The sequence below is a fragment of the Diachasmimorpha longicaudata genome, chromosome 8 (assembly GCF_034640455.1).
Source record: "Diachasmimorpha longicaudata isolate KC_UGA_2023 chromosome 8, iyDiaLong2, whole genome shotgun sequence".
NCBI classification, from domain to species: domain Eukaryota; kingdom Metazoa; phylum Arthropoda; class Insecta; order Hymenoptera; family Braconidae; genus Diachasmimorpha; species Diachasmimorpha longicaudata.
In genome coordinates, this window is record NC_087232.1 from 4097728 (window position 1) to 4125682 (window position 27955).

A 27955-nucleotide genomic window follows, 5' to 3' on the forward strand; every position below is an offset into this window, starting at 1 on the left:
AGACGAAAAAGAAGAGCTCGATCTGATACTTGAAGAGAACCTACCGTCAAAGGATCCCAGACCTCCCACAAATCCTGATCCACGAACAAGTGTCGCACGTGCGCGGAGACGAGCGACGATGTCTTCCTCGTCTCCCGAGAGAAGTTATCGGGGCACTTCGAGTGATGAAGGACCTGTTAAGAACCTCATTAAGGCTCAAAACTTGACTCACGACAAAGTCAAAAAATCGCTACCCCTGGCAGTGATCAATTCTAAACACAAGATGTTACCAAACAAATCGACTTCTTCTCTTCAGGAGAGTGAAGATCAACGTTCCCACCGAAGTAACGTCAAATTTCCCCGTTTGCTTGAACCCCTTGGGGTGCATTCAAAAAGAAGAAGCCGGAGGAAAAATGAAGTTCTAACTTCACCTTCGATGTCTTACTCAACCAGTCCAGAACCCACTCAAAGGAGAAAAGCATTCGGCTCATTTGTTCCTCACCTAAACCTCCACAATTGCCCGTCAACAGATCCATCTTTATTATCAACAAATCGAGGAGAGGAAAAACGAGAAAATGACAAGAATTTGGAGATTGACGAGCTGATAGAGAGTCTATCAGACATTCCTCTGAAATCAGGCAGATATTACGGAAGAGAAAAAGAATTTCGAGGTCAATCAGTTCCAGCTTCTTCACATACTCAGACAGGATCATTCCAGAGGGAAAAGGATTTATATTTACAGGTGGAACCTAATGAGGAAGAGGATTCAACATCGAGAACATTCAGGATTGACAAACACCAAATTCACCTCCCAAAAACGAAAACTCTATCTCACTGTGGCCGTTCTGACTCGAAGAAGATTCTGTGGGAGTTGAAGCCGACAAACGGGACAACAGATCTTCTCCTAGGACGATCAGACATCTCCCTCTGTCCCTTCAATTCTCATTCTAATGCATCAACTCAAGTTACCATGTCTTCTCTTTCGAGAATTCAAAATTTTCGTCACACCGAGCTTCCCAGGAAGAGTCAGGATCGTGTCCCCTTCACGATCGCTGACACCTCGCCTCTGTCCCCTCATCATCAGCAGCTTTCCCCGAGTACCATCAGAAGGCCTGACCAAGTTATGACCGCAGAAGTTATTTACGAGCACAAGAACTGCAAATGCGGTTCTTCTAGTGACAGCAGTAGTCCCTATCCTAATTCAACTAATAAAAATATTGCGAGTTGTCCGAAGCTGGTGTCTTCCAACTCAAAACCCTCGAGAAACTTCGAGCAAAACGACAAATGGGCGCAGAGGGTCTCCTGCTTACCGCTTGATAGTATTGATCACTCACAGGATCGGTATTCCGTATTTTTCGTTAGGGATGCCCAAGTGGAGAGCTTTTACCAGAAAAGCAATGAGAATCGCTTACCGTGTGTACATAGTAACACTTGTCATTACGCAAAACAGTCATACTTTCCAGAAAAGTCTTCAGAAATCCGATCTCAAGACCTTGAAGATGATTTTGTAGAAGAATGTTTCTGCCTAAAATTCTGTAATTTATTTCACAAAAGAGCTAGGATCATGAGCAAAAAGTGAGAATCAGTCTTTCACTTTTGTTCCTCCCAGATCTGTCTCTGGTGTCTCCAGAGCTTGTGAAAGCAATTTTTTTCACTGTGAACCCACGAGAAGCTACGATAAATGGGTGTTGTGTCGCTGACTTACCATTGAATGATACAAACTAGTCAGGATTGATCAGGGGACATACAAGCGGCCCTTAGGTCTACCCTGGATATTTACCCGTTCGATCATCAGCTGCACTGGAGAGCACGTGTGAACATTCTGAAAAATCACATTTCCCCAAGGAAAAAATTAAAAATCTGATTTGAAGAGTAAAAACAATTCAGGCGACCCTTTAGCACAATGATTTTTGCAAGATTCTGTAATTAAATCCTTAAAAATGTCAAATAACTAGCAACAACGATAGGAGAGTTTCGCCATGCTGATTTATTTGTATCTTCTCCATACACGGCTGTTGATTTTTCCCGATAATTTTTCTTTGTAATTCGTTAAACGCATTTCTCAATAACATTGTTTATCCCTTAACTATTTTCGCACCTATGAGCTCATTTGTGAATTTTAGTCTATTAATTATAAGTGAGAGTCCGGCAATTGAATTGTTGTCATTATCTCCTTGATCATTACTTTTTATTTGCTGCATTTCAATAAATTGTTTCTCATGGACTAACGTGTCGTCAACTTATAGTTAGAGTTTTATTATTTTTTCCGTTTCATTAATTGTTAAGATTACGTCGTTATAGAAAAAATAAGTCTTTAAATAATCACATAAGAGTCGTCGAGCATTTTTCATTATTTTCGCAGTTAATTTGACAGCGTATCAAGTGATGAACGGGGCAGGGGGTAGTTTAGGGAGGATGTGAGGAATTATCACTCAATTTTCCGAACCCATCGTTCATTTCAGAGGATTGAGTGATAGTGCGAATTGAGGAATTATTATTTTGCGCAGTTTTATTTATTTTTCTTGCCTAGGAGATTCAGTCCTTTGCGCAAATATGGGGCATGACATGACAAGGTGATTCGTAAACACTTGCTCGCGATGCTCAAATAATCTTTGTCATTTCTGGAATTAATTCGATCTAAACGACCACGAAGTTGAGTGAAATAAATTTACATCGCCTATTATTGCAAATACCTTTGGAATTGGTAAGTTTATATCGCAAAAAAATTTACAAAAAGTTTCCTCCCATATTTTCTCTAGAGTCCATCAATTCCACAGATTTTTGCAAATGTCTACTACATGCAATTGTCCAACTCAAAACCTCTTGTCAACATTTCAAAAGTTCACGAATATTTCTTCAATTTTTTGAGCTGCTGATCTATCTTTAGAATCAGTAAAATGGAAAATAATAAAAAATAAAATGAAGAATCAATGAGTTTTTTAATCCATCGTGACACCGCAATATCATTATACAACTAAGCAAAATTTCGTCTGTTGCATTAAATTCAGATTAATCACTCAGATGTTCCCGCAGTCACGTATAGTAATTACACATCCATATTTAGACACATACATAATAATAACTATAAGTTCGATTTATACAACTTTTTTACGACCACAATTTTAAACACACCTTTAATGCCTTCGTTTCTCTATATCACAATGAATTACCTTTTTTCCATTAATTTTTTTATTACTTAAAAAACGATTGGCAACTCTTATTTCATTCTTTTCCTCACTATTAACCTTCCGGTAGCTAGAAAAATATAGAATTTGCTCGTTCTACCTAAGTTTGAGAGAAACTAAACGTCGAAGATGCGATTGGAGAGGAAACGAGGAGGGAGAAGTACAATAGACCTTTGTGACAGTTCTTTCTCTAAAATTCATTGAATTATTTGCTTCTCATTTCCGCAATTTGCTTTGGTTAAAGCTTCGATGATGTCTCGGTATTTCTTTATAATAGATTTTTCACTAATATTTTTGCTTTGCTTTGCTAAGATGTCTGTCCGCGAGCAGGACGGAGTAGTTAAAGGGATAATATAACGAGTCAGATGGGAATTGTCTAGAGAATCTGGAAATATGTTGAGAACAAAGTGCTTCAGTTGTCAGAAATTTTTGGCTGGGAATTCTGTATACAAATTCCCGCACATTGAAAATATTTGATGCGAGCAGAAAGCTCCTTTCAAATAATCGAGGAATTTTCGTGAATTTTGTGTCGATGGTTCTGCGAATATCTCCAGCAGTATAAGTTGAAAGAAAAATTTAAAAAGGGCTTCTCTGTTAGTTGTAAAATGCCTGAATGTTTTCAACCACGTTCTAGTCAAGTAGTTTTGCAAATATGTGCAAAATGCTCGGAAGTTTTACTTTCAAGAATAAAGGGTTGTTCAGAAATTTCCCACAGATGGTATTGTAAATGTCTGAAACTAGTATATAGGATAAAATGACAACAGACCTTTCTTGCAATTCATGGAATCTCCAGCAAAAAACTGCTACCGATATTTTCGCCTGAGTCTCCGCGTTCTGGAAATATTTACAAAATAATTGGGTAGTTTCTCTCACATAATGATGCAATTTTTACGATCTTTATACTGATAATTCCTGGAATATCTCTGGAATGAATAATAATTTTTGACATCTCCTTGAAAATGTGAGTGAAATAGTCTGAAACTTTCTTTTCGAAAATCAATAGTTGTTCTGAAGTAATATAAACTTCGGTTATTTTGCTGAGTCAAATAATATTTCCTCGACTTAGGAACTTCTCAACATAAATCCGGTGTAATATATTTCCCCAAATATACTATGTATCTAGATAATTCCACACACAGCAGAACATAATTGACTCGTTAACACATTTCACGGAAATTCAAAAGAAAAAAAAAATCAAAATTAATTACATGATAATGGACGACACGTGATCGACGGAACGAGGCACTCTAGATTCATTGAGAAAGAGATCTGACGATGTGTGTGAGGGATGAAGGGGTTAGGAACCGACGAATGCATCGTTATCACGACTCCCGAAAGCACGTCGTTCCTCACTTCGTTGAGAGGGGCTTCAAAAGGAAGAAATACTGATTTAAATTATCTCATTTCTTCTCGATTCCGTTATCAGTGCTACCGTCAACGCTATCCTCCTCGTCCTCCTCGTCATTTTTACCGTCATCATTGATCTTAATTGTACGATGTCACAATGGCGGTGGAATTGAAAATTCACGTCGCACGTAGAAGAGAATATAGGGTTTACACTTGGCAACAGATTCGGTGCTTGCTGGACGTACACTACTGTCGTTGAAGTGAAACCACTGGCCGTCGTGGACAGCAAAGGCAGTGTAATGTCCAGTGCCAGCTCTGGAAATGAGAAATTATGATTGGAAATTAATTTTTACCTACAAATAGCACAAGATAGTTCCAAATTGATGGATATGATGCTTCCACTGGCCACCATGAATGATAAAAGTTCAAAATACCCTGATCCATGATGAACAATAACAGCAGCAAGATCATAGAGATGGCCGTTTTGTGGCCCCATTTTGCCCCCAGTTGAGCCTCGAACAGTGTACATGGACATATCGAGTGACTCCATGGGAAAATCCACCTGAGTGTCCACCTTGGAGCGATAGGAATTGCACCACCTAAATCTTTTTATGTGAAGGCACAACACCTGGAAGAGAAAAACGATATGGTGACGTGCGGGACGTCGCGCGCTCCGCGCGCGTGAATTTATTTAGAATTGGGTAGAGGAGTGGCCAACAACTAACATTAGGCAGCCTGTGTATCCAGAATCTCTTGGTGGAGCGTTGCTTTCCCATGCAGTTGTCGCAGAAATACAGCTCACTGTCCGCTAGTTCCTCCACCTTGAAGAAGCGTGACAAACTGAAGGTGAGACTGCATACTTCCTCCTGCTCCTTGGTGGCGTTTCTCCGTTGTAGTTTATCCGGAATGTCTAGTGAGAGATCTTGAAATGGCTCGTGAGTCTTAGAATCTGTTCGGCAGTTCATACAGTGAACCTTTGGAAGAAATAATAAATTATCGAGATTTCACCAATGGCAATTATTTTAATTTTATTGATTGATCGTTTTGTTCTGCCTAATTTGTATGTTTTATAATTAGTTAATTACATAAGTTGATACGTACCACGCTCAGCAGCGTGCCCCCAAAAACAGCAGTGACAATGCTCTGTTTACCCCTAAGCCCAAGTGGTTCATGACCCAGTCTTGGCAGTAGCTGAAGAAGCTCAGTGTGCAGTCTATCAAGCATGTAAGTCAAAAATTCGTGAGCGTCCTGTTGTTGGTAGCCCCTAAAACGTGGCACCACTTTCCATATTACGAGGAAAAGACACTCGGGGGATATGGCTTGGCCATTTGAACCACCTAGACTCAAACTAAGGAGTACCTGAAATTTAATACTTGAAATACTTAAATAGTCTTTGAAATTGTTTACTATAATCATTGATTTTGGACCCAATGATAAAATTTCATTAAAATCTTGATTGAATAAAATTAATGTAATCATACTTTTCTCAGTTCTTCAGCAAGTAACGCATCACTTAATTCCTTAGCCCTCCCAGGCGCCACAATTCTCCCTCTGTGTGTCGGTGGCTCGTCAAATGCAATTCCTTCCAAGCTCGGCATTTGCGTTAAATATTCACAGAAATGGCTGATATTATTGAACGACTGAAGTACAACATTCATGAAACACGTATTTCCAAGATTTCTCAGACCAACGACTTTCTTCTCTTTGGTTATTTTGGATGTACGTCGTTTTGTAACTGGTCTATTATCACCACTCGTACCATCGAGTGAGTGCAATCTTTTTCTAGTTCGTGGTCTTAAATTTCTTACTACAACTTCAGTCTTCCAAATTGCATCGGAATCATCATTATCACCGTTACCGCTGTCCAGGTCTGGTGATGCTGATGAACTCCAACTCTCGTCGTTCTCTTTCTGCTCACTTTTACGGAATGTACTCTGGCGTATTTTTTCTATTTGGCCTGTTGTTGTGTCGTTAACTACGTATTCGTCACATGAATAGCTGGTGAAGAGATGAAATTGATTAATGTAATTCAACGATTGAAGAATTGACTCATTCGATCAACAATTACAAATGCGGGAATAACGTTCCAGAAAATTCCTTCTCATTTCGTGCAATGGGAATTTGTGGCAGCACATTATATTATTTCAATATAACAATTAGGAAACTTCCGTGACCGGGTTGGAATGTAACCTGGCCACGGAATTCTCGATTTGAATTCTCCTTAAATTTTTTAGACGAAAATCTCTAACATTTTCACAATTCTTTTGTAATTCTCTCAACAATTCGTCGTCAAGTTTCAGTGAATTTCAAGTTTACTCCTGGCAATGAACATTATGAAAATTTTTAAATGCTCGAACGTCTTAATTACCCCCTCATCCCTGCAATTATCATTACAATTATTGCAAAGCTAACTGTAAGATGAATTAATGATTTGATGATGATAGAGCTAACTGGCGTTTCGGTTGTATCCGTGCACTAGGCTAATTGTTTGCTCAACTCACCAGAACACCGCCAGATTCTCGCAGTCAATGCACACACAGTGATGATTATTTTTTTCGTGATGCTGGAGGGCATGGCCAGCAACGTAACGTCCACAGTGTACTGCACCACAGTGCAGACACAGCCATGTACTCTTCTCCGTGCCGCATACTGGGATACAATAAAACATATCTCATTTTTTAAGAATTCTGTGTCTCAAGCCGTTAAATTGAATGACTCGATTGGAATTGAAAAGAAAGTTACGAAATATCTCCCTGAGATTTAAAGATATTGTCGGAGAATCGATATCAATAGCAATAATTGATGCTTGAGTCATTTTATTTTATCTTGTAATAAAAAAATGAGAATGAGAATGAGGATAAAAGCAGAACGTCGTATTCCCCAATCATTAAAATTTTAATTTTATTCTTCAGACGAGAAACCGGGTTTATTTTACGATTGTCCCTATATTTTTTTATCGATAGTGTCTATCTCGTTTTCCAGGTGTTGGGGAATTGGAATTTGATACACTATGCAGTTCGAGAGATAATAAATAATTCAATCAGAGTTTTTAGTACGTGGGACATAAGTCACACGGAGATTATGCAATGTTATAAATTTTTTCAAATGAAAGAAAAAAAAACAAATGACTGGGCTATGAAAAATTAGAGAAATCCGAGAAACTGATGAGAAAATAGAAAAATCATGTGGGAGACCTATGAGAAAATATGTAAAAATACTTTTAAATTTTGTAATTTTTTTATGTAACACCTTAAAATCTACAAGAATAATCGCCGATTTCTTCAATGAACGATTCATTACCAAAATGAATGGGTATTTAACAAAGACGTCATATCCCATGCTTCGATTACATTCTACCCCTTCCATCAAGACCTGTTTTGGAGCTTCAGCCGGGTTTGAGCTTAAAGGGAACCATCCAGGCTTTAAATACAATATCTGCGATGGTTTATTCATAAAGGGACTATTCCGAGATAACAATAATCAGAAGAAAATCAATAATTTCGTTTAAATCTTCGCTCCTAAGGCTTATTCCAGTGCAAAAGTTGATGGTCTTTGTTATTGAAAAATACAAAGCTCCCAGGGCGATTTATGATCAAGAACTGAATAGTGGTGCCACCTTTAAGAGGATGGATCGAAAGCCTCTCGCTCCACGTATACACTGATGACTCTTCCGTAATGATTTTTTCTTTTTTTTTATTTAAATACCTCCTTTACTCATTTTTTACGTTATTACTTCATCCTAAATTTCATCCACCCAACTGTCTCGCTGAAATTGCGAGAAATAAAAAACGCGGAATCGAATTTCAGATGATTCAGTCTTACGTAAGCGGCTCGAACGAATGGAAAAGGAAACGGAAGAAAATTGAAAAATTGGTTGAGTTTCAAGTTCACTTCGCTCTCTACATTACACGAGTCACATTTGATGGGAAGGGGAAGGTTTTCAGCTATGACTCAATCAGAAGGCTCGATAATGCTGACAAATTCAACAACAAATGGAGATACTAGAATTTTTATAAATAAAAATCTACGATCATAGAGATTTTACAGGGGATACCAAGAGGAGTCGGTGCCACGCCTGATCCCCGAAAAGAATTGTCATGGATTTTTTGGGGGTGGGTGATGGAATTTCAAAGTACTCGGAGAGATAAGGTTTATAAGATATTGGTGGCAGATGACAAGTAAATATTTCAAAATATTTCCTTGCAAAATTCATAAGACGGAGATTGTTTGACATTATCTCCAGGATGACGTGTCCCAGAATAAATGAGCATTTGACAGTTGATGAATTCAAAATGTTAAATAGTACCTAAATGAAGAAGTTGATTTTATAAATTTTTCCAAAGTTTCTAATATTTAATCTACATTTTTATTTTTATTTTTTGCAATTTTCTAATCAAAGTTCCATATTTGTGAATGACTCTTTCAATCTTTTTCCATAACGACTAATTGATCTTGAGAACAATTTTCATTGAAAGCAGAGCGTGGGTTTCAATAATTAAGGTTTATAATGATTGTTTTTTACACAAGCAGCATGTGGTTCTGGTGGTCGTTATGAGTATTAGATAAGACGCACGTGGCAATTGATTAGGTTGCCCCGAACTATTCTATAGTCGATCCATCGTTCAATCGCTTCTATGACGTCATTTGCAATTTCAAGGCATGCAAAATCGTGACTTATTGACAATCATTTAATAATTAACTAGTAGTTTTTATTAGACATTAATGAATGGCTCATTAAAAACCGGAACTTGGGATTTAAGATTTTTTAAAACTTTACGCTTCATATTTGTTTATATGGACAATCGAAGTTTATAAATTCATAAATTCCTTGGGCCCTATTAAATTAAGTGAAATAAAATAAGAATTTGCTGTTAAAGAGAATTTTCGAAGTTTTGGCATAGAACTGCTCATGTTCTTGTTTATTGCAACATGAAGGGCCCTGAACCTGATTAATTTAACCCTTGAAAATATTTATTAATTATCATTACATAGAAAGAGATAAAAATGTAATTTCAGGGCCTCGATGAATGTTTTTATTGCTCGGGAAGATGCAACTTGTCCTAAATTAGTTGAACACAAGACGGGAAGAATTTAATTTTCAAAATACAAATCTGTTTTGTGGAGGGAGGACTGATAATGGGAGGATCAACAATGAAGAACAACAATGGACGCTAATGGTGATTATTGAACAACTAACACTAGAAGAGTCCAATATTTTCCACCTGACAATTCTGCGAGAATCTTGAAAATTGCTAAACTCAACGAAGACTATCAAAGGACATGTGTTGTTGATAAGAACAATTCCTATAAAAAATTTCCTCTGACATTTTGACTGAGATGGCTCATTCCCTGAATAATTTCCTCTCTATTCAGCACGTCAGTCATTCCTTTGCATTGCAATTCCACGAGATTATGAAAGAAAAGGGTAATTATACATCGAAATGTCAAAGTATCTTTTTTGTGGCTCCTGAAATGCTCTGTAAAATTAGTCTCTTCCCAACTCCTACCATTCTCGAGAGAATTTAATCCCAGAAAACTCCGAAATTTGCACTGGACACTACCGACCCTTCTAGTGTATCAAAAAATCACAAAAATTCAGAGTTTCCACTGTCAGATCCCCACGAAATCCCACCTCCTTCAATCTGAATATCAATCACTCAGGCCCTAGACAGAAATGTCCAGTAAATATTACAGAATTCTCCATTCGCTCACCGATTACGAAATCGAAACCGGAAATTTACGTGACGATGTCGCAACGTTTCACCGATAAGTCATATAAAAAAATATGGAGCGCTCTCGAAAAATTCCGTCCCTTCCTGGCCCCAGTAAAACTCCAGAAAGATTCCTCATGTCCGAGACCTCCTCCAAGACCACTCATTCCATCAGATGGACAATTCGTTCCTCCCAACACCCTTCAATAGCCAAATTTCTGCAAAAATGCAACAGCAAAGCCGTTCATACGATCAATAATATCCATTCTTCCTCGCGCTCACTCTCTCTCGCACCCTCGTGCGTAAAAGTCGACTGCCGGTGTCGCAAAGTTCCCTTGGGCGTAAGTATAGTCTCGAGGTCGGACAAAGAGAGAAAAGCGAAAAAAAACCAAACGAGTAAGAGCAAAAAAAACAGCTACGAGAAAAGAAAAAGTGACTCTCCCGGCCGGGAGTCTTGAGGGGAAGGTCCGGGAAACGCGTACACATAAAAAGGTGAGGTAAGGGGGGAGATGGGGGGTCTCGAAGAGGACTTTTGTCTTTCTTTATTCCCAGTGTGTAAAGTGTGCATGGCGTAACGAGTCTCGCATCGATTTTTATGATACCCTCAGGGAAAAGGGGGTGGTGGGCAGACGAGGGGGAGGGAGCTGGGTTGAGTTGACAAAACCCAGGCGAAAAAATATGAAGAAAAACAAGTGTGAAAACGGCGACAAATAAAAATTGACGATAATTTGTTAAGAATTTTTTCCTGTCATCTAATGTCAAATGTCACCTCAGTATTGCGCTATCTCATATAACGACTTATCCTCACAACTCCCAGCTGATTAGTAAACGTCTGGTATTGATTTTGGAAATGAAAAGTACGCTGACGCGCCAGCGCGGTGTGTTAATGGAGTGGCAATGTGTCCTTTGATAATTACAATAAAAATTAACTAATCTCGACATCTGAGTGTTAATGTTATTGGAATGTTTGGGAAAAAAACCGAGAATTTAGAATATCGTGACTGACAGCGGATTTGACTGGGCTAGAACCGAGAAGACAACATTGACTATCAGTTTATCAGGAAAAACGAAGGAATGAAAAATTATGCCCTACGGCTTCCGGTACGAAGGACTTCTACGATCCGTGAAACGTTGGCTTCTCTCTCGCTGGTTGGTTGAACGATGGAAAAAGGAGAAGGTGCACGGGTTGCCTCCATCCAAGGCCAAAAGAGGAACGGCCTGTGCTGGAGTCTTCAACGGAGTCGAGTGAATAAGAGAGACAGAACAGAGAATACCCCACACCCGACAAGTATGAGACATCTAGCAATACCCAATCACCTCAAACAGAGAATAAATATTTGTATTTACGATTTTCGATAAAATATCTGAGGAAACTGAAAATTCATTTATTCGGTTATTATCGTACCTGCGCAGACGAACGGAAGTTCCTTGCCTCCGTAATTCGGCTCAACATCATCGCCACAAAGACGAACGCTCTGTGCTAGATGTGGGCACTCCATGTCTCCTCAGAAGGTGATGAAAAGATAATATAAAGGGACGAGGAGGACTTCTCTCGGGGGCTGATCTTCGTGTGATTGTACCGTAGAAAAATATCAGAGGCGCACACACCAAAACCTAAATGTTTCCTCGAACGTGTGTGCGCCCAACAGATGATTCTCTCTCACTCTTCTTCGATTGTTCTCACGTTTGTTGATTATTGATTGATTGCAAATAAGGAATTTATGTTGGCGTTTTTTTACGACCCGTGGGGTACGCGCACACTGGGTGCCCCGTAATATCTGTCACATAGCAAAATGCGGGGGCAACACTGGATTCGCCTACAAGGGAAGGGACGCGAACGAGGGGGGATTGTTAAACTCAGTGCGCAACAGCACGAGACGATTTTATTTGTACTTTCCTTTGGATATATTACCACAACACTTGATCCATACACTTGACTATTCTCAAATCTAATTGATGACTGTAAAAACACAAATTTTCGGTTGATTGAATTTAAGTTGTTACTCCGCGGTTATGGAATTACTTTCCGATGATTGTTATTAATCGGATGTTTATGTGACTCTTGAGAATTTCTTTAGTCTTGGTGATGGTTCACCGTGTATGGGACGTGTCTTTGGATCGCTAGAACCTGTACTAAATGATCAAATTGCACGAGAGTTCGAGATCTCCAAACGCAATCGTCGGGTTGGACTGGGTCCACTGGAATGGTGACCGAAGAGCTAGGTCAGTGTAGCTCTGCGCATGCGTGTAGAATGGGGGGTAAAGGGGAAGATGGCGGAGTGTTGCAGGCGTCGGGTGGAGAGTTAAGCGTCGGTTTTTCTAATAACTGTTTTCGGAAGGAAATAAACATTCTTCCTGAAGAAAGTCAGTTCAATATGGACACATTTCTGTTTGATTCTCCGAAATTAGAGACAAAATTATTCGTTCAACTGTACTTTACATGGGTACATCGATTTCAACTATTCAACTGGTGGGCAGGAGTTTGTTTTGTTGTAAAGGTAAACAACCGCATGAGATCATGGGGCAAAATGGACGGTGGTTTTCATTCCATTATTCAAAGCCCAGAATAAATGTATGGATTTCATTGCCCGTTCAGTCTTATCTGATCAATAATTCGATTATTCAGCAAAACTTTGAGAATGGAAAACATCTCCATTTTGCCCAAACAGCCATTACAAAATGACGAACAATTTTCATTGAATTTACACTGAAGGCATCGAAAGTCTAACAAAAGTTGAGCTATGACACCTACAAAGAATTTTGGATGAGCAAACAATTCGTTAAAAAACTATTATGCCAAGAAAAATTAATTTTTATTTCAAAAAAATTACTTTCTGAAAGAAAAAATAATTTTTGTTGCAAAGAAATGCTTTTGGAAGGGTACAAGGAGGGAAGATAGTTCTGGATGATTAACGTTGAGGATTTTTGTCAGATACTCGATGTTTTTATTGGAGAGAGAGATTTGGAACTGACACGTATCTGTTTTTTTCTATTTTTTAAAAGGTTTATTTTTATTCAATAGAAATTTCAGTTTCGCCTGTTGAACTGGTGGGTAGCTGGTTGAACAAGTTGGAGGACAGAGATGTTGCTGAACTCCAACATCTTGAGCATATCCTTGGTCTCAGGATCAACCTCGATGACGTCGTGCTCAAGGGCAGATACTTCGGGTACGTAGTTGTCCCTACGCTCTCTCTCCTCTTCTTGCAGCTTGATTGAGATACCACGTACTTGGCTGTGACGGAGGCGCTTCATCAAGTGCGTGACAAACCTAATTAAGAATTAAAATTAATTAATCGCAGGGAATAGGTTGGCAAAATACTTCTCAGACTGGCAAAGTCTGAATATGAATTTAGATTTTTTAGGGAAGGAGAGCATTTACAATAGTTTACAACTTGAAAAAAAAACGAAAATTGCCATTTAGCAATAATATAACGTAGAAAAATCAAATCTTCCTTTGGAGCTAAAAAATTTTGAACTAAGCTTGAACACTTGAGAAAAGATTTTGCACAAATCCATGTCGAAAATATTTATGGAAAATCTTTTTGAAAATGAGGCATGACTGATAGTTGCAAAGATTTCATTACACAATTGTTCGAAAACTTCGAATTAATAATTGAAAAAACTCAAATATCACCACTGATCGGAGTGAAGAATAAGTTTGAGTCACATAACCTCAAAATTTCTAGGATTATCGTTATAAAAGTTAATTAAAAATTATTTCACTTGATATACATACCCGGCAATTTTGTTCTTGAGGGGTTTGCTAGGGATGATAGCGATTTCCTCGCATATCCTCTTGTTAGTATCAAAATCAAGGGTCAATCGAGTGTAGTACTTCTCGATGATAACCCTGGCGGCCTTCTTGATAGTCTTAGTCCTGACACGACCCTAGAACAGGGAAATTTTGCATAAATAAAAAGACAACTTATCGTATGCTTCAAATAACTTTTAAGCACAAATTTTCATTGAAGTTTAAATCATTTCGAGAGTGATTGAAAAATTAATCTTTGGTACACAAAAGTTTTACATCAACACAGAACTATGCACATTAATTTTAATCGCAGGTTATATAGTCAAAAATCAAACACAATCCCTCAATATACGTCTCAAAATGATGTCCGGATCCTTCGGAACTGATTAAAAACAATAATTAAACAATATCCGAAAGGATTCCATCGTAAAAAAACGATTATTATTCAGAAATGTCAAATTGTAGTACAAACCATGTTTGCTGGTGCACCGGAAAAGGCACGTACGAAACTGGAAGAGGAACACTACCGCTTCCACGCAATGGCGCTCGCTTTCGTAACTACACGCCCTATTCATATGATATCTACGTTATCAACTAATGAGAATAGTTTTGAATACCAAAGGGAGATGTCGCTAGCACATTATTGACCGTAGTCAGGCCTGCGGGAACTCTTCAAATTTTAAATTTATAATTTTTGTACTTAAAAATTACCGGTAATTACTTTATTATGTGGGAATTATTATGGTAATTTTTTTTTGCAATACAATTCAATAGCTCAATCAATTTTCTTCCCTGAGATTACTTAATCGAGTCGATCGTAGCATTGTTGAGTCAATGAAATAGTTTAATAAATAATAATAATTTCAAGAGAATGTGCAATGTAAATTCCATGTAGAGACCAGTGTTGCGTTTCATTTGATATATTTTTCAGTTAAAATTGGATTTTTCAGGTCGAGAATCATGGGGGTCTGCCGTATGGAGTTGGCCTTCCAGCCAAAGGTGACGACTACCCAACGATCTGAGTAAGAAAACTCCGCAGCACTAATGGAAACAACATTTTCACGCAGCGATTGCGTCTATTAGTTGTTCAGGAAGAGGAGCCACTCATTCCCGGACGAGGAAACAAACGGTCAGTTTAGAACAATTATTTGATGGCTGAAGTTGGAAACATTTTTTGAACGACTTTTATCCCCCTTTGTCGCACCATAAACAAACAAAAACTTCCCAATAACAGGTGCGTAAGTTCCTGAATGAACAATTAATATAATTTCTACTTTATTTCATTTTTTTAATTTTTGCATTACATTAGTGAATATGACAGAATACCGCTGGACACAGAACATTACGAACATGAAATGCTCAACATATTAAAAATGTTTCCAATTCTCATCTATCAGATTTCCACATATAACGTCCCTTTTCGGAAAAAACCGTAATTTCCCCACAAATGAATCAATACAAAATTGGGGAAACCCGCACTAACTATTCAACAACGGATGTGATAACTGTTAAACCATATTTTTTTTTAAGTGACGATAAAAATGACCCTCAGTCTATCAAAAGTTTATTCCTATGCCGTATGCCACCCTGGCCCCCCAATAAAGATAATAAGAACAACATGATCGAAATGTTCCTAATATAAAAGGAAATGAAACCCGGATCGAAATGAAATTATAATTCCCCCAATATTAACAAAAAATTTCTCTCTCTCTCTGGTCTTTAAAAAAAAACTACTCATCACGTGTCGCATCTGCGCACCAATATCACGCATGCGCACCCCATTTCGTGCGTACCGCTCGACGTGAAACGTTGATTTCTCCACAATTCGTCAAAACTCGCGATTTAATCCCTCAAACCTCTCGGAAAACGGCCCTCTGACCAATCTCAAATGGTTTCAAAACCGATATTCATTGTCCACCAATCAGCCTCGGCTCACCTCCCCCTAGAACACTCATATCATCGATAAGGAAAATAAAAATGATAAGGTGTTACGGCGATCCCCTCGACACCGGTGACGACAGACAAATCGGGCAATGCCGGCTAAGTGGGGGAACAGTGAGAGGGCGCGAGCAACGCGACGCAACTTGGACGTGGGGGGGAGACTCACTGGTGGGATAGAAGGGAAATAGCGTGGGATCTACGGGCCAACAGTCGTGATAAAGTTGCGGAGAGGGGAGTACCGAGTAAAAGAGGTTTGTTTATCGTTGATGGCGAACGAGCCAGTCAGTGCGGTGCATTCGTCCGTGCACTGTCGGATGGACACGCGCTCTCTTGTCTTCACTCTTTAGCAACAAAAAAAAAAACACGGAGCAAATCTTGCTCGAGCCAAAACACTATCACCCGTTAAACCGCGTGTCGCATCCGCCGTGCAACATACTCGTGAAGTTTACACATGTTTTTTTTTTTAACTTTAAAATCCAAGTGTCGTTGCAGTGATCATGAAAATTCTCGCGAATCTCCCAGCGTATTGAATAGTAAATTGAATTTAACGGCTTTGTGTTATCGCCGTTATTAACCTCATCTCGAAGATCAAGTGATTTCGGTGACGATTGTACTCGGGATGTTGACGTGACAATAGTGGATTATTAAACTCCGGTGATTATTTTGCACGTCGGGAAATTATATTTTATGGACTTTCAACGGGGGAAATTAACGACGTGTCGTGTATATCGGTAAGTAGATGGTATTATTAGGATGATAATTAATGGCTGGGAAAATGTGATTGAGGGTAATTGAAGCTTTTGTCATTGGTGAGGGTTGGTGGAGAGGAGATGTGATTTTCAAAGTGGAATATTTCAGTGTGAATTTTGTTTTTAAATGGATATGGGAAGTGGATGGTATTTACTGGGGTTAGGGGGCATGATGGACGTATGGTTGACGAGACAGCTGGGTCACTGCACCACGAGGCTGGCCTCGACTTGAACCGTTCTCTTTACGTGTTAATATCCTTTCTGGTTAGTGTGGGTGGTGTCTGCAACTATGTCACTGGGTTTTTTTTTTCTCGATTGACTGATGTTACGGAGATAATGCACCGGAATTACTCGCGATGTGTTGCGTCATATCTTGGATTCATTTCGATGTTCTTGAACGGTTTTTTTTTTCTGGGGTGGAGAGGGGAGTGTACGGCTGAGTAAAATGGTAATTCCGGGATTGTTGTTGTGAATACATTTGGTTGAGGTATGAGATCATGGCAGGATGATAAATCAATCGATTTGTGAGGAATATGATGGCCCGTAAGCTAAACAGTGGCTTGGAGTGAGGTTTGTTTTGTTTGATATTGTCAGGGGATCGAAGAAAGGGAGTTCCTGGAAAGGCTCCCCCTCGGCTTCAGTTCGCTGATCGCTTGTTGATGGTTTTCACTGTTGAGAGGGAATTTTCCGAGTTGTAAATGATGTACCGAAATTTTCCGGCGCTGTATTGTTAAAATTTTTTGATCATTCAGTAATAGCTGCACATTCATTTTCAATATTGGAAATTTGAATTCAATTTAAGTGTTGGTTGTTTGTTTTCATGAATATTTTCGGAGGGATTGTGTGAGCATGGATTTGTTAAGAGGACATTGGATATTTTGTCAGCTGTACAATTGCACCGTAATTATCATATTAGCTCGGATGTTACTATTTGGCGTTTGCTTTTGTTAGTTTTCCCAAAGTTGATTGGATGAGGGAAGAAATAATATTTCTCCCTTCATCCCCGGTGAATTATCATCCGATGCCCACTAAATTATTCAACTCACTTATTCAACGTTTAACATTCAGAAAAGTTGATGAATTCATCGAGACTTGATGGAGTTATCCGCAGGCAAATGAAAATAATATTATTTTAAAACTCATATTTTTTTCTCAATGTCTTCTCATTCTCTGGAATTTTTATTCTTCTGCCTCGTGGCAATTGCAACACGTGGTGATTCGGTACAACTTTGTTCATTCCTTCAGTTACTCGGTAACGCTGAGTAAGGGATTATATTCTCACTTAGGGGGAAGGGGAAATGAGAGAAGGAATTACTCAAGGTGAATCTAAACGATTGAAATATAAACGGCTGGTGAATTGATTGTCCAGAGGCTGGCGGTGAGGTTAAACCGGAGAATAAACAGATACAAATAACCGACTAGACGCGAATCTTGGTCGCTTTCGCGTTCGACCTCGTCTCGCCCATTCACCGTCTCCTTCCATTGGTTGTATTCACTCTATCGTTTCTCTCCGATTGCTTCTATCTCACTCGGGTCTCGATAGTGCTGTCTTATTATTCTCGTCTCTTTTTCGTACCCATCAGCTGACAGTCATGATACACTCAGCGACTTTCACCTTCTCCTCCTTCGGAACCCACTGTGAATTAAAGAAGAGCAGTGTTTTTTTCCTTCTATCTCGATTATTTGTTCGTTTTTTTTTGCTGAGAGAATCAAATGCGGATATGACGCGGGTGCTGATTCTCAAGTACTAAAAATAATTTTATTATTTGTGCCGACCAGATGTGGCCGTACAAAGATTAATTACTCGGAATTTTTTATGGAACGTTTTGTAGATTTTTTTTTTTGCTTAGAAATTTATTGACTCGAATTAATTTCAAACGTGTTCTACACGAAAGAAAATTTTGAATGAAAATTAGATCTCTAGGGGGCGAAACGGGAGACGGAATGACGATGAACCACTTTTTAGGTCAAGTTTTATTGGAAAAATTAGACTTGGGGTGTAATCTTTCGGATAAAACTAACCCTCGTCCCTCGTTTCGCCCCCTGGAGGTGTAATTTTTTTCCTAAAATTTCTTTCCGTGTAGGGGTGTTGACAGGGTGTGAAAGTAGATTTCTGACCCATTTGACGCTTTTCCTTTTTCAATGGACGGAACGTTAGAAACGTCGGGAAATTTGTGAAATATATTTTAAAATTTTTCACTCTTCAGTGTTTTATAATTAGGCTGTTGACCCTAGTGTGCAAGATGCCGCCAGTCACGTCCCGGATGGATTGGATTAATGACAAATGTTTTTATGGCATATTTTTCCGCGTCGTTTTGGCACGAAATTTATGTTTCTGTCTCAAAGAATTCTCAAAATATCCAAGAAATTGAATAGATGTTCTGCTCGTTATGAAATATGCGTAAAAAGTGAAGAATCGTTGTGGTATTCATTAGCTGTCATCGGCAAGCTGTCAGCCATATAGTACAGTGTGCGTCATCCAGGGGGAACAATAAAGCTCAACCCATTGGGTGAAATGTCAAGGTTTTTCCTCAATCCCACATCAAGAATTGACACTCATCTAATAGTGAGTGATGCACTGTTTTACGATTTTTCCTTTTTCTTTCATCTCTCGTCAATTTTCTTATATTATTTAATTATTTTGTCTTCCTTCAACTGGCGTATTTCAAAAATTTCTGGTACAGTTGTTTCACGTCAAGTCTAGTTGAGGTGAAATGGCATTTCTGGGGCGCTGCACATAAAAAAATACATATGAGAGAAGGGAAGAAATTATTGTAGAAAGAATTATCAATTAATTGTATCCTTCATTCAATTTTTTAATGAGACAGTTTCCATCAGTATTTTTTCTTCTTGCAATTAATGTGTCTTTATTGGAGGATAATTGATGTTACGTCAGATTGTTTTTCACCATCAAATGGTAATGAAGGAATTTAAATGAAAAGAGGAATAAATCAAATACGAGGAAGTGTCGGGAAAATAATGTCTTGAAAATCGATGAAATTGCTTTTTAACGAGACGACGTGACTCTTTCAAGTGCAATTATCAAAGCAGGAATGCAATTGTGACTGGTCGAGTGCAATTTTGTTTGTTGAAGGCTAAATCCACTCGAGGGAACAACGGTACCAAGGAGAATAAAAACATTAGAAGGGGTACGGTAAAATATAAAAAGTGAATGAAGAAAATGTTCCGGTATCACGAAAGCTCAATGTTCAACCACTCATTCGACGTATTATTTCTCTATTGTTTTCGTCCTATACTCGGTAGTTTGTGATTTCACGGGATTTATGGAGGTTGAGAATTCAATGTTTCGTGTGAACTTGATATATTTGAATGAACAATAGCGTTGCGGTTCGGTTATTCGCTTTTTCAATGGGATTGACGAAATTTTCGGCGGAGGTTCGGCTTCTGTTTTGTTTCAACATGTTTAGCATTAAGGGGATTGTTTGAAAGTTGGTACAGGGTGAAGGGGTTTATTTTTGTTAGGAAATAATTATGTATGGAATTCCAGCAACTTTGTGCACTTGGTATAGAAAAATTTCTCTCATGAGATTTGTAATTTTTCCTCAATACTTGAAGAATAATCTCTCCATTTTTGTTATTTCCTTTTTTCTTGAGTTTTGGAAAACGAATTTAACATACAGTAAAATTTTGTTCTATGTAAGGTGAAAAATATCAACATTTTGTTCGTTGGATTTTTATAAGTCGTTTAAGAAGAGTTCATTGTTGTTATATAAATTCGTATAAGTTTCTGCTGTGACTACTGGAGAATTTCTTGAATAATTTTGCCATTCCAGGACATGACATGACATGTAGTATTCGTTGCAAGCGGAGAAAGTCTATCATTCTTTTTTGGATTTTATCCCTCGATATAGAGTAGAAAGAGGAATTTTGTTATACGATTAATCGAGTTTTTCGGCCATTCATCCACGACCTTGTTCTTTACGCTACATGTTTGTCGTGATTTCTGCAAAAACTCAATTTTTATAACGTACATTACGCCGAGAAAATAAATTTCCAGTTTCTAGAATCAAGTTTCTGATTTTGGAGAAACACATGGTTTTAGAAGGCATCGAGTCCAGAAGGGGAAACTGGTTACTTAATTTACGGTGAAAAATTGGTGAAATTCAGAACCGAATGTCTAGTTATTTCAAGTAGAAGAAGAGTCAAAGAAATCACAAGGGCTACACAACGAAAATTGTTTCAATTTCACACATAAGGTGTTTCATTTTCTTACGTAAAGGGCCTTCAGGTTCTCTCTCACTCAAAGGCTTATTCGAGATTTTCAAGATATATTGAAATCGATTTCCTCATCCCTTTGGCCCTCGGAATTTTTCACGCACTGAAAACCGTCTGAATAAAACTTAAATTTGTCGTAATTTGATCTTCATTGGAATTATCTGAAATTAGAAAGTCCGTCCGCCCCTCACAAAATTTTATAACTATTACCTTGATTAGTTACTAATTAACAAATCATGGTAACTGATGAGTACCTTCGTTTGATTGATGCAACTGAACTGTTCCATATTTTTTAAACCGAAATAAATTTTGGATAAAAATTAGACCTTCAGAGGGCGAAACGTAGGACAAAGTGACAATCATCTACTTTTTTGGTCAAGTTTTGTTGGAAAAATTATACTTGGGGGACTAATTTTTGTGATATAATTAACCTTCGTCCTTCGTTTGGCCCCCTAAAGGTCTAATTTTTACCCGAAATTTATTTTCGTGTATCGACAAGTACGATGAGATGATAATTATTTTCATGGTATTGCATTCATGACTGCAACTGTTGATGGACATTTATTTGAAGGGAATTTCCCGAATGTACCGAAAAATCGATAGATTTTATTCAGCAAATCATCAAGGTACAAACGTATCTAAACTTATCGTGTTGAAAAGCGAATGGGAGGTGGGTAGCTCGAGGAGTGAAGAATCGAGAGGGAATCATGTTGGTATTGGCAGCGGACTCGGACTTTGCAGCCTATCGCTTCTAGTCCAGACATTCATGTACGTGCAAGGTTTACTCTTTTTTTTTTTTTTTTTTTCATTTGCAGTGCGGGTCATATTGAACTGGTTGATTCAATCGCCAGGCTTTCCGTATCGACTTTCACCCCCCATTGATTTCGCTTGATGTAACGGTCTTTCTCAATGGCTCAACTTCTGCGCCTACAAACTACTCGTTCGTGATGAAATGCTTTTTCTCAGTTTACTGGGATTAATAAAAAAAAAAAAAATACTTTTTGCAGATGCCTTGGGTTTGGGCTATTGAGGCGGTCTCAGATGTCTCTTGGCTCCTTTCAAAATTATCATCTGTTCGTTGCTCTTCCATAGTTATCAGTCGTCGTGACGTGGGTCTATTTATAACTCTGGTTGGTGATAATTTAGAGAAGGTCTTTTAATAAAATTTATCGAGAATTAATGATGGTTAAGGATGAATGATTAAGGAAGGTGAAATAACAGAAGTTCTGTGACGAATAATTAATATCTGTTGATCAAAAGGAGTGAGTTGGATAAATGAAAAGATGTAAAAATCATAAAAATATTTTGAGAGTTACGAGAAGATCATCAAAGGTTATGCAATACTTTGATGTTTTTTTTTAACTGATGAAATGTTTTCTTGTTTTTTTTTATCGTTGAATAGCAAAATTTCGTTTGCAGCCTCGTCTGACCCCAAATTTCACATGAATTTTATAGTAATATTGGAATTGCCTTCATGAAGCGGATTGGATGGTGGAAATGGGAACAATTTTATTCGCTCAAAAATAGTACACACACTGATGGAATGAGTTTTTTTAATTAATGATCGTTGTTCAGTGATTGATATCCAGTTATCCATTTGTAGAATATTAAATTGAATAGCTCGTGCCTAATTCCGTAAAAAAAATGGGGAATTGAATCATGAATGAAATTCGATAGTTGTTGAGGTGGGTTCATCTTCAACCGGAAATTTCCTTTGACCAATTTATTTAATTAAATTGGTTTTGGAATTTTATTGAATGTTCGGTGAACTGTTTCTTCGGCTTTTGACGCTTTCCGGAATTCATACTCAGTTGATTCATTGAAAAGTCGAGGGCAATGATGCAATTCATGCCTCACCAATGAATAATTTAATTGTAACAGTAATTTAGTGAATTTTAAAAATTAATTCTAATCTTTGTCAATTTTTAAATAATATTGTATTCAAATTACCCTCGCGATCAGTGAATTTTCGTCTCAGGGTCGTGGAAAAAGTCAATGAATAATTTTTACGGAGCAACAGAGAATTTCCTCAGCATTTTTTAAGACAACCCCCGATAATCGATCCACCGAATTAAGAACCCCTAGAAAATTTGCTGTCATGTTTCCAAATGTTGAAACATTCCCAACGATTTCTTAAGAACCTCCATACCCAGAATAATAAACACTTCGATCCTCTCGCACCCCAAAATTCCTACCCCAAATTTAAATCTCCATTCCCGATTCTCCCCCTTGAATCACTTGAGCACAATCGCCCCAGAATCGACGAAATCAATGGAAATTCAATTGAGTAGACACGCACAGTACCCATGAAAATTCACGAGATGAAAAAATCACGATAAATCTCGCAGAGTATTCGACAAAAGAAAATGATCATAAAAAAATCACCAAAAAAAAAGTAAAAAAAAAATAAAGGAGGAAAATAGCAGTGAATTCGCGGTGATGTTCGGTCGATCGGTTTCTCGCGGGCGATTTGAAGTTTCTCTATTCGCTTCATGCACATTCCCTCTCACCCCATCTTCAGTCTCATCCCCCTTCTCTTCCTCCCTCCATCAGGGGTCGAAACTTGCCTCTTGACTTTTATTCAAACTCACAAATTTTTTTTCACGCTGTATTTTTCTAGGATCGATCTTATTCCCGAATATTCCTTATTCCACTTTTGATTCTCATCCCCCCCCCCCCCCCAAATCTCCCACCGATCGACCCAAGACACGCGGACTTGACTCGGGGAATTTTATATTAGGTCAGCACACCGAGAGAGAATATTGCCCAGAAGTGAAATGTAAGGACCGCATGGAAAAGAGGGAAAAGAGTTGGAAAAGAACACGCGGTGGGAGGTATGAATAATGCTCGATTTAAAGTTTGATTGGAATTGCTGTCGGACACGCGATAGGATATCCCCGAGACTCTTCCCTCCCTCTCCTCCCTCCCTGCCACCCACCACCTCACTTCAATATTTTTTTTCATCATCGTCTTTCTTTATTTTTCTTTCACTTCCCATTCTCCTTTGTCAAAAAGTTGCCAGCGAACCGAAACGCCTGGAATGTGTCTCGAAAAATTGAAGGAATTGTTGGGAAACGTTTTGGAAGACAATGAACATTGTGAGAATATCTAGGGTGAAGAGGAGATGGCGGAAAAAGCGAAATGAATTGTTTTTTTTTTCTTTCATTTTTTCAATGAATTGTTTTTTCTCTCTGGTTGACAACTTGAGGAGATTGGAGATTTGAAGTTGTGTCAGTTGGGATCAGTTGGAATTCTGAGCTGGATAGTTATTGTTTATTATTTATTTGGGTTTTATGGTATTCTAGGAGAAAATTACAGGAAAAATATGACTAGTTTTTAATGTAATGAGACACTGACGAAATGAAAAGGCTTATTTCAATGAATAAACTTTGATTGTTTTATTCAGTTAAAAAAAGGTTTTCATGAACAATTTGATATCGGTTCAATAACAAGAGATTTTCTTTTAAAATGACTTGTTTTTGAAATCATGAAGATGTCCAATTTACGATTATTTAAATCTCCAAATTTAAGAGGCATAATTTTTTTTATTGAAAAGGTGTGAGGTAAATAACTGTCTAAAGTATGATTACGGAATTATTATGAATGTGTTACTGAACAATAAATTTCAATCCTCTTAGAAAATAGTTTGAATGTCCAAGGAACTTTGATTACTGGAACTAATAAGTTTTCAGGGCATACAATTCAATTGTAAAAGAAAACGTAGGAGTTTCTTTTCAAGAGAAGTTTTCTGATCTTTCTCTCTAAAAACACTCATTTACGAGGTGATTCATAATCAATGAAAAGTTCTAATGACCTATTTGACTTCATCACTCGGCTGCAGTGCTGAAAAAAAAAAGTTTTTTGAGAAGTACGTTTCGACTTTTCGAAACTAATGACTGGAAAATTTTCACCAGTAAAATGTCGGAAATTGATCATAAAAAAAGTTTCGACTTTTCGTACTTGTTCTGAAGGTGAACCAAGTCCAGTTGAATCAATGGAGTCAATAGTCTTTTTGTCTTAAATCCATCTTAACCCAAAATTCATTCGATTTATTCCGAAAATTACTTTCCGATTATTCGAGTATAAAATCTCTTCATGAAGGCGTCTCTTTTATTAGTGTAAAATATTTTGCATTCGATAATTTATCGAGCCACGAGTTTCTCAATGGAAGTGTAACTTCTTAACAAATTTTTTGACACAATTTCACTCACAACTCTCTGAAAAATCATAGAAAATTTTACTGTGTCTACACATAATTGTTTGTTCCTAACGTAGTTCACAATTTCCTAAATCAAATTATCAACTGATAAATATCCCTCAAGTTTAAATTTCATCTTCACGTCACCTCATTCACCGATTAACGTACCCTATTTATGTTTGTTTCAGATAAACCCCATAGACCGCTGTGCAAAATTCCGTAGTGCAAAGCCTTGAAAATTACCACCTCAATGAATTGACAGAATTCCCGACGACATTCGAGTGAGAGTCCACGAGTGAAGTTAAAAATAAAATTCAAGAAAATATGATGGATCAATAAAAATCCCTGCGAACGGTTACCTAAGTTCGTAAGTTGACTTCCGGCTGGACAACTCTGTCTCGGTCCGTGTGTTGAGCTTGTTCACGCTTGGGTGATTCACTTTGCTCGGATCGCAAAAGCCGAATGAGAGGCGGCAGAAGTACCAGTACAGAGAGTGAAGAACCTCGGGTTTGTTCGACCATTCAAAAAGGGGTTTAAAGTGAAGAAAGAGAAAAGAGGAAGGAAAAAGGAAAGAAATAAGAGGTTGAAATAAATAATAAAAAAAAAAAAGTCAAGTGTAAGTGGAAAGAAGTGGGGTCTTTGTGTACAATCGTGTATTGGGAGGGAATAGGATAAAGAGGGTGAGGGAATTTTAGTGGGACGATGAGTCCCAAAGTTGTGTTACTGGTGGGGTTAGTGTTGGTGTCTGGCATTGCTGATGGTACGGGAAACGATGTTGGCCCAGCCGCTGCTACCAAGCAACGGCCATCACCAGTTTACAATAATCATTTTGCTGTACATGTACCCGCTGGACCGGAGGCTGCTGGTGTAGTTGCTGAGAAATACGGCTTCGATAATATTGGCCAGGTGAGTGCATTATTTACTGGTTAATGGTTGTGAACTATGCATTAATGCGGGGTCAAAGCCAGTGACCTGTAACTTATTATCAATCGTTTTTTGGCGGTTTATTCTGATGAGAAAGGGGGGCGGGAATGCTGTTGTGATTCAAACAACAGTTCAATAACCCCCAGCACACAATGAATGTAAGGGGTGGTGGTAAACTAGGATAAGTGCATTGTTATGTAAATGCACATGGTTATTCATAACAAATTAGCCCTCCACCGGATCGTTCACAATGATTTTTTTATTTATTACGGTGAATTTTGTTAACAATGTAATAAGTTTATCATGAAGGAAAAATTTATCATTCCATTGTTGGCGATTTTTACTTCCGAATGGAAGTTGTTTTTTTTTTTTAATGATTAAGAGAAAGAGAAGCCATTTTATCAGACTTTTCCTATTAGAAAAACAATAATAAAGGATGTGAAATATTCTTGATGACTGAGAAACTTTTTCGAATAAAAGTTCGACTTTCGTAATAGAAAGCCTCTAGAAAAAAAGAGAGGATTAAGCATTCTTATCTTCTATTCTATTGATCAAGCTTGATAAACATGGGGGTGAAGGGGGTGAGGTACATCTTACCCTTCGAACAATGGGAATTCAAGAATTAAGGAGAAAGAAACTGGCTGATATTATTGGATAAGTTTCTTTCAGCATCAGCGAACGATAAATTTTATTAGTCTCCAACGTGCTTGCATGGGTTACTACATAATCGGCCTTGGGGCCATTTTTCACCGGGTGCGAACGCTTTATACGCGACGTCCGCTAGCCGGACGGGACGAGATAAAAGTACGTCGTGTGGATATATTCGTTTGTCGACTTCCATTTGCATTTGCGAATATCCTTCCATTGTCGAGGAATTCGGCATTCAGTTGAAAGGATTGTAAAAAATTTAATTAATATGGTTTTCTTTTGTATTCGTGGGGAAAAAAAAAAACCGAACATTTTCAATACTCAGAAATTCATTGCAAAGTCAAAAACAGAAAGGGAAAAACCCGGGAGGGAACACATGTAAATTAATTCATTTGAAATGTTGAAAGTCAAAAAAATAAACAATGAAAAATCGAAAACCTTTGATAGGAGTTTTTGTAATGGTTTATTGGAACAAAGAAGGGACTGATATGAATCGCAGATGATTGAACATATGAACGTAGGGGAATTTTTAATGATTATGAGTAATTCTAGAGAAAAAATAATTCGTAGAGGGGCGGAAGGTGGGACGAGAATTAAATCATTTTCAACTTCATGTGTTCCCTTCAGGCTGTGCTTCAGGAATAATAAATTTGAAATAAAATTTTTAGAATGTCATATCTGCAGATGATTGCACAATTGTCAAATGCTTTTTTGAATTTTTAAATAATTTTCATTATTGGAATATGGGATTGAAATAATCTACACTTTTATTCTTCACACTTTATATTTTATTTATTCTGATTAGCTCAAACTTATGCCAGGAGGTATGTTGCTCTAAAAGATCCTAACGAAAGACTAAACTCAGAAATAATATTTTGGGCCTCATGGACCGAAATATTTCCACCCCCGAAAAGGTTTTTATTTTATGGCCCCATGGCCACTTCTGGTCGCCAAATGTTACAAAGAATAAAACGGGTAATAAAAACTTTTCCCTCTTTTTCTACATTTGGGCCCACCATAAAATCCTAGACAATATTTAGCAGAGGAGAAAGAGTGAATTTTGTACTTGGGGAAATCCCCAAAAATTCAACACACCCCCTCAAAATTCAATCGTTCTTATTCTAACATGAATTCAAAATTTTTACTATTCAAAAACCAATCATATTATATTCTAGGCTATAAGCAAAAATAAAATAAAATACCTCCTGACAAATTTCTGGGAAACAAAATTACAAATGGTCCAGTATTCACTGCTATGGATTAGGGGAAACCCAGTAAAACCCTAA

General features: G+C 37.8%; 3 protein-coding genes across 5 annotated transcripts in view; 1 reads left to right on the forward strand and 2 right to left on the reverse strand.

Annotated features, from left to right (window-relative positions):
- Positions 1-1947: 1947 nt before the first annotated feature.
- On the reverse strand, positions 1948-12422 carry LOC135165148 (ubiquitin carboxyl-terminal hydrolase 3-like). Its single transcript, XM_064126160.1, has 7 exons — positions 11628-12422; positions 7013-7160; positions 5993-6509; positions 5613-5870; positions 5237-5485; positions 4946-5139; positions 1948-4826 (listed from the first exon to the last, which is right to left on the reverse strand). The coding sequence occupies exons 1-7, from the start codon at positions 11719-11721 to the stop codon at positions 4664-4666; spliced, it is 1623 nt and encodes a 540-aa protein (XP_063982230.1). The 5' UTR covers positions 11722-12422; the 3' UTR covers positions 1948-4663.
- A 722-nt stretch (positions 12423-13144) lies between these two features.
- On the reverse strand, positions 13145-14528 carry LOC135165165 (small ribosomal subunit protein eS17). Its single transcript, XM_064126184.1, has 3 exons — positions 14446-14528; positions 13959-14110; positions 13145-13490 (listed from the first exon to the last, which is right to left on the reverse strand). The coding sequence occupies exons 1-3, from the start codon at positions 14446-14448 to the stop codon at positions 13250-13252; spliced, it is 396 nt and encodes a 131-aa protein (XP_063982254.1). The 5' UTR covers positions 14449-14528; the 3' UTR covers positions 13145-13249.
- A 403-nt stretch (positions 14529-14931) lies between these two features.
- Positions 14932-27955, forward strand: part of LOC135165133 (furin-like protease 2) — a 184999-nt gene continuing 171975 nt past the window's right edge. Inside the window, exons 1-2 of one of the 3 annotated variants that reach the window (XM_064126123.1) lie at positions 14932-15102; positions 25286-26003. In XM_064126123.1, the coding sequence (XP_063982193.1) occupies positions 25800-26003 (204 nt within the window). In that variant the 5' untranslated portion in view covers positions 14932-15102; positions 25286-25799. Of the gene's footprint in view, positions 15103-15782; positions 16646-25285; positions 26004-27955 lie in introns of those variants that run through there. The other 2 variants (XM_064126122.1, XM_064126124.1) reach the window with 2 other exon arrangements.

Coding starts and splice junctions, on each gene's coding strand:
- LOC135165165 (XM_064126184.1), bottom strand. Junction 13,491..13,958: donor CTCAAGAACAAAATTGCCGG/GTATGTATATCA, acceptor ATTCTTAATTAG/GTTTGTCACGCACTTGATGA.
- LOC135165148 (XM_064126160.1), bottom strand. CDS start 11,721: ATGGAGTGCCCACATCTAGCACAGAGCGTTCGTCTTTGTGGCGATGAT. Junction 7,161..11,627: donor ACTTCCGTTCGTCTGCGCAG/GTACGATAATAA, acceptor ATTGTATCCCAG/TATGCGGCACGGAGAAGAGT. Junction 6,510..7,012: donor GAGAATCTGGCGGTGTTCTG/GTGAGTTGAGCA, acceptor TCTCTTCACCAG/CTATTCATGTGACGAATACG.